General features: G+C 45.6%; 1 protein-coding gene across 1 annotated transcript in view; it reads left to right on the forward strand.

Moving 5' to 3' along the window:
* The window catches only part of caskin1 (CASK interacting protein 1), a gene marked incomplete at its 5' end in the record, with an annotated part of 37,187 nt that overhangs the window by 11,607 nt on the left and 13,080 nt on the right, over positions 1 to 12,500 (forward strand). Inside the window, 7 exons of the mRNA XM_084488459.1 lie at positions 174 to 282; positions 821 to 929; positions 1,767 to 1,861; positions 3,492 to 3,609; positions 5,636 to 5,884; positions 9,859 to 9,963; positions 11,274 to 11,392. Of these exons, the coding sequence (XP_084344585.1) occupies positions 174 to 282; positions 821 to 929; positions 1,767 to 1,861; positions 3,492 to 3,609; positions 5,636 to 5,884; positions 9,859 to 9,963; positions 11,274 to 11,392 (904 nt within the window). The remainder of the gene's footprint in view (positions 1 to 173; positions 283 to 820; positions 930 to 1,766; positions 1,862 to 3,491; positions 3,610 to 5,635; positions 5,885 to 9,858; positions 9,964 to 11,273; positions 11,393 to 12,500) is intronic.

A 12,500-nucleotide genomic window follows, 5' to 3' on the forward strand; every position in this document is an offset into this window, starting at 1 on the left:
CTCCTGTCTTGTCTTCTCCACTCCTCCCCTCTCCTTTCCTCTCCACTCTCCTCTCCTCTTTTCTTCACTTATCTCCTCTCCACTCCTCCTTTCCTCAAATATTTTCCCCTCTCCTATGCTTCCCTCTCTCCTCCTCTCCTCTGTCTTACCTCCAATCACACCCAACCCTCCAGGCTGCTGATCCAGGCCGGGATCGACATCAACAGACAAACAAAGGCGGGCACTGCACTGCACGAAGCTGCACTCTGTGGAAAGACGGAGGCAGTGAGACTCCTGCTGGACGTGAGTGGAACTGCAACACATCATTTACCCGCAACCACAGAAGGGACAAGATCAGTTTCCTAAAATCTATAGTCTCTGGTAGCTTGACACCACTAATGCTGGCCACAGACGTGGGGTCCATGGACCAAGATAGCAAGCTCTTGAATAGTTAATAGTGTAAAAATAATATACTATTAAGAATATCTTGATCTTCTCTGGAAAATGAAAACTGACTTTTTTACTTCACAGATTCAGAAGTTGTATAAAATGAACAGTATTCTTAAGACTCTTTTATCCCTCAGATTACTCCATGTGCAGCTCGTTAAGGATCAGGGAGGAGTTAGGGCATCTTGGTCAAGGAAGCCTACAAGTAGACTGTAGATATCGGGTTTGATTCAACCCTAATGTACGTTACTACCAAACTCTATCCTTAGCCCTACCGTGTCACACAACCTACATAAACATGTGTCCAAATCCCAGCAGGTACATTGACCCCCCCCCCCCCTTTAAAGTATCTGCATGGACAGTGACTGTGTATCTGTTTGGGTTACCGCAACAGAGTGGCATCAACGCAGCGGTGAGGAACACATACAGCCAGACCGCCCTGGACATTGTCTACCAGTTCACTGCCACACAGGCCAGCAGAGAGATCAAACAGCTGCTCAGAGGTAGCACTGTGCCCATGGATGGGCGGATGGGTGGGTGGACGGATGGACGACCGGACAGATGGGTGACGGATGGACGGACGGACGGATGGATTGAGTGACGAGTGCATGAGTAGTGGTAATGGCTTGATGGAGTCGCGATGATGGGTTGATGAATGGGTGGATGGACGAATAGTGGATAGTTGGACGGACGGATGAGTGATGGGTGGACGGACAGATGGATGGAGCATTATTACCAGTCTCTCTTGCTGAAGTTGTTTATTCGTCTGAACCGTTCTGCTCTCTCCCCCTCCCTCGCTCTGTCTCTCTGTTTCTGCCTCTCTGTCTCTTCCATGGCCTCCCACTCCTCTCTCTCTCTCTCCCCCTCTCTCTCTCTCTCTCTCTCTCTCTCACCACCTCCCTCCCCCGCTCTCTCCCCCTCTCCAACTCTCCTCCCTCCCTCTCCCCCTCTCTCTCTCTCTCTCCCCCTCTCCTCCTCTCTCTCTCTCTCTCTCTCTCCTCCTCTCTCTCTCTCTCTCCACCCCCTCCCTCTCTCTCTCCCCCTCTCCAACTCTCCTCCCTCTCTCTCTCCTCCTCTCTCTCTCCCCCTCCCTCTCTCTCTCCCCCTCCCTCTCTCTCTGCCCCCTCCCTCTCTCTCTCCCCCTCCCTCTCCTCCTCTCTCTCTCTCTCTCCGCCCCCTCCCTCTCCCTCTCCTCCTCTCTCTCTCCCTCTCCTCCTCTCTCTCTCTCTCCGCCCCCTCCCTCTCTCTCTCCCCCTCTCCTCCTCTCTCTCTCTCTCTCTCCTCCTCTCTCTCTCTCTCTCCACCCCCTCCCTCTCTCTCTCTCCCCCTCCCTCTCTTAGATGCGTCAGCAGCTCTCCAGGTCCGGGCGGTGAAGGACTACTGCAACAACTACGACCTGACCAGCCTCAACATCAAAGCCGGCGACGTCATCACGGTAACGATACTCTAGAACCGGAAGAAGAGCACGAGCGATTCATCCTTGAGACGTGCACGTGAACACCCTGAGCTCTATCACATGTGCAGTACATGTCAGGCAAGCTGCTTTGTCACTGCCATCCAATGAAGGCGAGGGAGAAAACGGTTGCTCGTTTCTACATATGAATAGATTATTAATGTTTACGCCCTGATAATTATAATCTAATCACAGCTAAATTGTCCAATAGTCTTTAAATCAGACGGGCATAAAATATGTCCAAAAAAAAATCACATGTTAACAAATTCAATATGAATAAAAGCCGTTTTTTGAGCCACCCCAAAATCTCCACTGACCACCAGAGTGATCATGTGGCTGTTTGCAATGTGAAGCAATAGCTCATGGGAAAAAGAACCAGTTGTTGATTAGAGCTAGGGTAGGCATTTTGGAGAAACAAGCCAGAGTAAGCTAGATTTGGAAATAATTCAACCAGAAGAATCCCCCCTCACATCTGGCCTCCCTCAAAATCCGCTGAAAAACACATGACTAGTTTGGGAAGACATCCATGTTCAATGAGTGGATGGCCAGAATGCCTGCAGGTAGGCAGGTAAGTAGGTAGACAGACAGCTCGACCATCCATTCATTTAATTTGGGCCAAATTAAATGATTGAACAATTATTAAAAGCCTGCAACAGCCACAGATATCAGATTTTTTTCTTTATTTGGTCAGAAAATTAGTTTTATCCATTGATGTCAGGATGTGCAGACAATTTCAACAAATCAAGCTAAACATGCTTCTACACTAAACTGCCTTCCGTGGCTTAAACATATATTTTTTATTTTCTAATACACATTTTAATATGCTCTTGAACTCAATGCGTTCTTACTGACAAGCTAGCCTACATAACTTGCTGGCAAATACGGTTTGTTAGCGTAGCTAATACATCACGAATAGGGTTACGAAGCCCTACCCAGCAATGTCAATTTAACCATCAGTGAATAGCAGAAATGCCATAGATAGACAACCAATTATTAACCATATATTCAGGGAATTCAATCAAACCTGCAAAACATCGTCTTGTAGTCTCTTAAGACGGGAAATTCTAGTTAGGGAGCGAACAGCAAGCACTGCTACTTTTGCGAGAGGTCATGGTATGAATAATCTTTATTCCTGGCAGCAGAATATTTATATTCTTCAACTACACTAATGCAACAAATGTACCGGCGTCCACCCACGGCTAATGAATATTAATGAGCGTTTGAGCAGGCTATTATTAAAAGGAATGCCTGTCAGAGATGTTGTGTCCTTCAGGCTTTAGTATTTTTAATAATTTAAAACCAAAATAACAAGCACAGGACAATATTTAATTAAATGTGAGTCATCTACTCAATGCTCTATGGATCTCATTAAGTCCTCACCTCGTTTACCTCATTTGTAACCAAGACATCAAAATTATCTCTAAAAGAAGGCCTATAAAGAGACACGGGCTACGTTTAGGTTATGTTAAATCGACTAAGATTTCTCAACACGTCTGTTGGCAGTTATTAGTGAAGCAGTAGCAGAGGTTGGAGTTTAAGGCTGTTTTATTTAAAGGTTGTATAACAAGGGAGCCCACCGTGTGTTTTTTTTTTTGCTCTGCTTGGCGTGCAGGTTCTGGAGCAGCACGCGGACGGCCGCTGGAAGGGCTGTATCCATGACAACCGAACAGGAAACGACCGCGTGGGCTACTTCCCGTCCACCATGGTGGAGGTCATCAGCAAGAGGACAGGTATGTGTGTGTGTGTGTGTGTGTGTGTGTGTGTTAGTCTGTGTGTGTGTGTATATGTGTGTGAGAGGGCGCCAATGCCAGTGTGCGCAGGTGTGCACCTCTTAACTCTTGTGCGTGTGCGTGTGTGTGTGTGTGTGTGTGTGTGTGTGTGTGTGTGCCTGTGTGGGTGGCTCGTCTACGGTGTGCCTCGTTGCATCATTATGTTGCTGCACGTTCATGTGCCATCTGGAATATTTTGAACAAAGAGAGAAAGATCTACAGGAGGGTCACTGTGAAGAAGGCGTCTGTTTCCGACGACATTATGTTTATTCTGTTGACCGTTGGAAAAAAATTGGGAACTGGGAGCACAAAGAGAAAACTAACCCTCTTCTGGCACTAACAGCTACTACTTATCAGCACTACAGCTGGTCCACGGGGACCGAAGCAATAAGCAATACTCTTCTGATCCACTACCTCGATATGTATTCGTTTTGGATTTCATGTTGATCATATCGCTGCAAAAAATAAATAAAACTAAAAAGGGGAAAGGGAATGTGGATCTGGACACCAACTAGTGACTAGAGCCCCTAGAATCCAACATTTATGCTTTTTTCGTGATATTCCAATAAGGAAAATACCAAACGACATCACATTGATGATAATACTGATGGTTCTTGATAATGTATAACCCTTGGTGCCTTTGAGCAAAGGCACATGCTCCATCTGCAAGAGGATTTTCAAGCACATAGCGTCTTCTCACATCTGATCTCAGCTCCCTCTCAGGGAGCGGGCCAGCCTGGTTTTAATTACCAACCCACCACCGACCAAGAAGTGATGTCATGTCGGAACGAGTGATGTCATGCATCAACACATATCAGAGCGTTTGGGTTCCATCCAGATACATTCATATAATCCTGAACTTGAAAGGATGATGTTGTGCACATAAATAAAGATGGTTGGTTTCTGTTCCATTTAGTGAGGGAATTAGAAATTTATTCTTCCATTCACAGATCCATTCACCATCGTCATACACTCCATGGCCACAAAGCCACACCTTTATCTGTTTACATTGCAGGGATGTATCTATGTGTGTGCATATCAGTGTGTCTATGAGTCTGTCTGTGTCTGCTTGTCAATTTGTTGCCAACGGCCAAAGATGTGATTCCAACATAATTTCCATATTTTTCTTTTTCCTTGCTTCTCCTTCATTCATGTGCTCCCTTTCTCTTGTGGACAGAAACTTAGCTTGTTCTCAGTTTGTTTACCTTGAATATATTTGCCACTAAGATAAAAACAACAACACTTGAATTGCAATTGTCAGGGAAGTCAGACTCCCTGGACTGTACTACTACTACTACTAATACTAATACTAATAATACAAATGATTAGTTCCGATAGCATGTGTAACCATCGCACGGCATAGATTTAATGGGCTGTACATTTAAATACATTTAGAGCCTGCATTGTAATTTTCCTAGAAAATCTGAGTAGAGTAGAGTAGGGTTGATTGAAGTACAGTAGAATAGAATACATTAGCTTAGCTAATCGCCACTTTATCTCTCCGATCACTTCTTCATTATCCATTTCCCAACCTGTTTCATCGTTCACTCTGGCCCTCTACCTAACACGGTCCATAACTGAGCTCTACCTCACTCTATACCTTCTTCTCACCATATCTTTATAATTTGATATACCATTTGTTTTTTTTACCTGTAACTTCTAGCATTAGTTTGTAATTTTTTTCTTTTTTTGTTTTCCCTTCTCTTATGTGTTATTGTTTTGTCGTTGTTGTTGTTGTTGGTTGTTTGATTGTGCCTCGGCCGGCTGGCTGTTGTCGGCGTCGATTGGGGTGCGTGTGTGTTTGTTTGTGTGTGTGTCTGTGTGTGTGCGTGTGTGTGTGTGTGTGTGTCTGTGTGTGTGTGTGTGTGTGTGTGTGTGTGTGTGTGTGTGTGTGTGTGTGTGTGTGTGTGTGTGTGCGTGTGTGTGCGCGTGTGTGTGTGTGTGTGTGTGTGTGTGTTGTTGTTGTTGGTGGCTGGTGTTTATCTAGGTCTGGCCAGCACAGTCATTTGCACTCAACAGTTTCAAAAGATACCACTGGTTCCCCCGGCGACGGTTGCCCCTGCCAACCCGGTAGTCAACGGCAACGATGCCACGTTCCATCAGATCCATATCCTGCCTCCGCCACCTCCTCCTCCACCACCACATTCCCATCAGCCACTGCTTCCACTTTTCACATCCTTTGGCTATCACAGGTCGCCCGCGACAACCCCACTGGGAGACACACCCACCACCCCAGGTACACGCCCACTTTTTCATTATTATTATTATTATTATTATTATTATTATTATTAAGCTTCAAGGGATGCTTTCATGGGATATTTTTCATAGACCTACAAAAGAAAGTAAACACACTCTAATCGGCTTTGTGACAAATCTAATGTCGATTAAATTTCTAGTTTTAATCAGAAGGCATCCATTAAAGTTTTCCACGATAGAGCCTTATTTATGTATTTTCTGTGTTAATCATACAGTATATGTTTTATGTATTATTTTATTTTTTTTGTTCAGTTGGTGTCTTTATGACAGAGTAAAGCAGTTAGAGGAGGAGTTGAAGTGCTAAGATTATAATTAGAGGATTACAACGGGTGTAATGGGTAAGCTATTATGCCAGGGTAATTAACATAAGCACTTTTATCAAAGTGGAGATTTTGAATGTTAGTCTTTACAAGCGGCATTTAATGGTTAATTGGGTGATAACCCCTCACCCGAAATCCAAGACTCCGGCAGGGCACAATAAATAGAAAAACAAGAACACTAATAGTACATTTAGTCATTCATCTTCTTTACAACCTGAATTTCACTCTGAACAGCATTGAAAAGTGGGGCTGCGAGGGGAGGACTGCAGTGCAGTCGCTTCATATTCCCAGAGTAAAACCTGAAATAGGCAGTCTGCGTGATTGAGTAAGTGAATGAGTGCATGGGGGATACCCATTGATGTGGGAAAAGTGTACAGCTATATATATTAAGATGAAAAAAAAACAGAGAGAAGCCTCTAGTATGTCAGTGTAGCCACAGTACTCACGGTAGTAGAGACCTATAAGCATTGGCTACCGCAAAAATGTTTACTGCTCCCAGCAGTTACCAACTATAACGGTAAGGTCTTTCAGAGACAGTATCTTCCATCGTAGTTGTTGCTGGCTTTTCTTATTAGTCCATCGCTTTCTTGTTGGTTTGTTTGTCTGTTTGTTTGTGTTTTTTTCACCCTTTCTTTCCTACCCACCTCTCCTCTCTGGTTTCTTTTTGTTTCTTTTTTTTCCACAGTTAATCAAAATCCTCTTTTTATTCCACTGACCAGTACTACCCTGGAGTCTTTTTTTTTTGTCCAAATGCACACACACACACACACACACACACACACACACACACACACACACACACACACACACACACACACTCCCAAGCCACTCTCCTTTCAGGCTCAGACTGTGTTTACCTCAATTGTTTGTTTGTGTTGTGGTCTCGTCCCTCTGTGCTCCGTCACGTCCTGCTACACCCAACTCCACTGTGTTGGTCCAACCCTTTCACCTCACCTGTTCCCTTTCCTCACTCACCCTAGAGAGAGAGAGAGAGAGAGAGAGAGAGAGAGAGAGAGAGAGAGAGAGAGAGAGAGAGAGAGAGAGTTTGTGTGTGTGTCTGTGTTTGTGTGTGGATTTATGGTTGCACATTTGTAATGGGGTGTGTGTATGTGTATGTGTGTGTGTGTGTGTGTGTTTGTATTTGTGTGTGTGTCTGTCATCGTGCATTTATGTGTTTGCAAGGCATGTGTGAATGATTGCGTGTGCATCGTAAAGCATGCGGCTACAGACCGAATGCTCTAACTTATTTTGAGACGCCTAAGAGGACAAAGTGCCTGAGTGTGGAGAATGATCATGGATAAATATCCTTTTGCTGTTGCACCACCACACCACCCACATGGAAGATGTGCTGGCTTGGTATTAGAGAGAGAAACACGTGGAGTAGGGCCTTCAAGCCTACACGATCAGTGAACAAACAAGGCTTGAGCCAAGAAGATAGCTGTAGTTTTGCGTAACTTGATGAGGAAACCATTTTGTGATACAACGAAAGATCGGGTGACATTTCTCTGGTTAAAAAATGCTGTGAAAAAAATGACAATTTAATAATCAAAGTATAATTTACGTGTCACATCTAGATGTCGCAATATTCACCAGTAATTTAGTAATTTAACAGTGGTGGCCAAACCACTTCCCTTTGTTCAGGGAAATGTCACCCTAAATGTTTCACAATGTGATCTGAATCGCTCCAGTACAATGTTGACTGACCTACAGGTAAGGTGTTTTGACAGGGATGAAACATGTCTATTATTGCTATGTACAGGACAGAGCTTAAGAAATCTGAGCTGGATTTCTTCCATCCGAGACAAATGAGATTTGTCTCACGCTTGAATATTTATGCTTTTGTATTTAAAGGCATTGTATGAATGCCTTTAAATACACAAAAGATATTTGCAAAAGGATGCAAAATACAAAGTTGCTATGACAAAAGCTGTGAGACACGGTGTAAAGAGACTTGATGATGATGTATGTGTGCCTCTGTATATTTCCCATGTAAACCATTCATATACCCTCTGTCAGGGTATAATGGTTTACCATCGAGAGACTCTCCAAATGTGCATATATAATCACACACTTATGGATGTATTATATATGTGCCTGTGTGCCCTCTTGCATATGTGTGTTGTGTATATACACACAGATATTCATGTTATCGTTTTTATTTATGTACTACGGGTATATAAATGTGCTCATATATTTCTGTAAAAGCATATTTGTGCATATGCTTTACTTTTCAATGTGAATGCTTGTATGGGGGTTCACGTGTGCAAGAAGAAGACGAGCGCTTTAGAACAGTTATTTCTTTTGCAAGTAACTTGAGGCCTCCAACCCGACCCTCCTCCCCCCTCCACCCTCTCTCTCCCACCACCACCTCCACCTCCTCCTCCTCCTCCTCCACACGTGTGCACCACTCCTGCTTACTTAACCCTGAGTTATGGGGACAGAGGATTTTCTGATGAAATATCAATATCAATATTTCATACTGGTCGGTCAATGCCAGTGCTTAATACAGAGTTTCAAGTAAATAATCAGACAAATCAGAAGATATGTAAACAATAAATGTATCGCACGTTTTGTGGAGGGAAAATGTTGACCACTAGAGGGAGCAAGAATAATGTTAAATGAAGTCAACTGTCTATTTAGGAGGATTAAATAGTTATGCAGCATTGGTTGCTGTAACAAATCAGCACAAATCAACAAAAGACAAACATTTGGCTTCCCCATTTAAATATATAAATATATTGAATATGAATACTGTGATTACATACACTGTTATTTATTTCTCAAAAATGAATCTGAATAATAATTCAACAAAAAATGACACAAAGAAACTGAAGAAAACTTATTATTAATTATTAACTTATTATTAAGAACTTATTATCCAAGGTGAAACACTTAACTTTAACGAGGGGCGTCTAGAGAGACGTTGAGGGGTCGAAGCAAATCAGTTTACAACAAAAAACAAATGAGCTGTTTATGATAACTAAAACTGAACAAACAATTAATATGAATTTAGATGCAACTAATCGTTAATATTAGGTTTATTCCAAAAATGATCAGCAATCAAGGGAACTCAAACTCTCATTCAAGGTTCATTCAATGTAAGCTAAGTGATAGCAAAAAGTAAATCCACTTGCTGTTAGACAAAACAGTAGGCTATAGGCTCCTGACAGATCAAAAATAATTGTTTCAACACTAGGAAGTCAAGATTACTGCAAGATCAAGCAAAGTCCAATAATTTCTGTTTTGTCCAGATCCTTCTGCAGCCCAACTAGCTATAGCTGCCCTAGTTAGCTATAGCTGCCCTAGTTAGTTATAGAGGCCTGGCTAGCAGTATCTCCCCCGTTTAGCCATAGCGGCCTGGCTAGCTGTAGCTGCCCCAGTTAGGTATAGCGGCCTGACGAGCTGAAGCTGCCCCTGTAGCTGTAGCGGTGCCTTTTGGCTGAAGCTGTCCTAGTTGTCCATAGCTGTCCTGGATTTCCGCAGCAGACCCAGCTAGCTGTAGCTGTAGCGGCCCAGACAGCTGTAGCAGCCCCAGCTAGCTGAAGCCCCACCCCCCCCCCCCCCCCGTCTAGTTGAGGCTGCCCCAGCTGTCTCTAGCGTCGGTTAGCGGTTAACATGATGTTCTGTGTTGAAGGTTGTCGCGGCTCAGAAGCTAGCCCTCATGGCTCGCCCACCCAGTCCGGGGGGCCCCATGGCAGCTCCAGCGAGGAAATCTGGGTACTGCGCAAGTCTGTGGCAGGTAACCGAGCTGCACTGCGCTGGGCCTTCCCACCTTCCCAACCCCACCGGACCCCACCAACCCCCACCTCCCCCCCGAACCACCACCCAACCACCACCCTGTTGTTCCCCCCCCTACTTCCACACAAACTCCACCGAATGATTCCCTGTGGATGCCTGAGCCGGGTCAAACAGTGTCTGACAGCGTTGGTGGACTTGGGAGTGTTTGAGAGCTCATTACGTGTTTTCATACCAAAAAAGCTTGATTCTTTTTTTTGAAATACTCAAAGCCCTTCGGAGATGACCAATCTATCTGAGCCAATGGCGAAATGCCAAACGGTGACTGGTTGAATCAGATACTCTTTGAACCCGCCCTCCCCCACTTATTCCACCAACCTCCTCTTCCCTCACCTCCATCCCCCCCTCCCTCTCCCCCTGCCAACCCTGCATGACCTTAGAGTGAAACTGGCACCAAATGTAGGACCTCAGCCATCTGCATGAGTCCACACTATGTGTGTGTGTGTGTGTGTGTGTGTGTGTGTGCGCGTGTGTGTGTGTGTGTGCGAGTGTGTGTGTGTGTGTGTGTGTGTGTGTGTGTGTGTGTGTGTGTGTGTGTGTGTGTGTGTGTGTGTGTGTGTGTGTGCGCGTGTGTGTATGTGTGTGTGTGTGTGTGTGTGTGGGGGGGGGGTGTGTCCGAGTGATTTGATTGAATTTGTGGTGAAATGTGACAGAGGGGGAACGACGAAATGAGAGAAAGAGAGAGCAAGATAGAGAGAGAGAGAGAGAGAGAGCGAGAGAGAGTGACAGAGAGGGGAAGACCACAACACGGGACCCTTGTGTGTATGCAAGAGGAAGCGAGTGCAGATTTGCAGATTTGTCTCGTTTGCTTCATCTGTCTGTCAGCCAATCAACCATCAGGATCATCTGTCAGCATCAGCATCAAACATCGTGCTGCATCACAATGGAGAGTCCCGTCACTGAACCTGCTCTACTGGCCTGCTACTAACCACTGTGTGTGTGTGTGTGTGTGTGTGTTTGGAGTGCATGTGTTTTATGTGTGTGTGTGTGTGTGTGTGTTTGGTGTGTGTGTGTGTGTGTGTGTGTGTGTGTGTGTGTGTGTGTGTGTGTGTGTGTGTGTGTGTGTGTGTGTGTGTGTGTGTGTGTGTGTGTGTGTGTGTGTGTGTGTGCGTGCGTGCGTGCGTGCGTGCGTGCGTGCGTGCGTGCGCTGCGCGCGCGCGCGTGCGTGCATGTGCGTGTGTGTGCGTGTGCGTGCGTGTGTGTGTGTGTGTGTGTGTGTGTGCGTGTGTGTGTGTGTGTGTGTGTGTGTTGCAGGGGGGGACCGCAGCAGTCTGGGCAGCTCTGGTAGTGTGACCAGTGTGAGGTCATCAGGGAGCGGCCAGAGTGCCGGCAGCGGGACACACACACTGCACGCACAGGCTGAGGGAGTCAAGGTACACACACACACACACACACACACACACACACACACACACACACACACACACACACACACACATACTGCACGCACAGGCTGAGGGAGTCAAGGTACACACACACACACACACACACACACACACACACACACACACACACACACACACACACACACACACATACTGCACGCACAGGCTGAGGGAGTCAAGGTACACACACACACACACACACACACACACACACACACACACACACACACACACACACACACACACACACACACACACACACACACACACATACTGCACGCACAGGCTGAGGGAGTCAAGGTACACACACACACACACACACACACACACACACACACACACACACACACACACACACACATACTGCACGCACAGGCTGAGGGAGTCAAGGTACACACACACACACACACACACACACACACACACACACACACACACACACACATACTGCACGCACACACACACACACACACACACACACACATACTGCACGCACAGGCTGAGGGAGTCAAGGTACACACACACACACACACACACACACACACACACACACACACACACACACACACACACACACACACATACTGCACGCACAGGCTGAGGGAGTCAAGGTACACACACACACACACACACACACACACACACACACACACACACACACACACACACACATACTGCACGCTCAGGCTGAGGGAGTCAAGGTACACACACACACACACAATGGACACCAGACACACACACACACACACACACACACACACACACACACACACAGGCAGCGGGACACACATACTGCACGCACCAGACTTAAAATACACACGTACACAAACAAGACACCAAACTCACACACACCAGACACCTAACTCACACACACAACCACACACACACACACACACACACACACACACACACACACACACACACACACACACCATATAAAAACACCAACCTATCATGGATCAACGCTAGCAGTGCTGGTTCTCCTTAACACCGGCACACAGTTAACACAACCAGCTGCACCTCCCTCCTGACTTGTCAGAGAGAGTGCCCCCGCAGCAAAGGAGCGCTTTATGAACTAATGAAAAGCCTTTAGACA

This window comes from Micromesistius poutassou, assembly GCF_964030765.1.
Source record: "Micromesistius poutassou genome assembly, chromosome: 1".
Taxonomy (NCBI): Eukaryota; Metazoa; Chordata; class Actinopteri; order Gadiformes; family Gadidae; genus Micromesistius; species Micromesistius poutassou.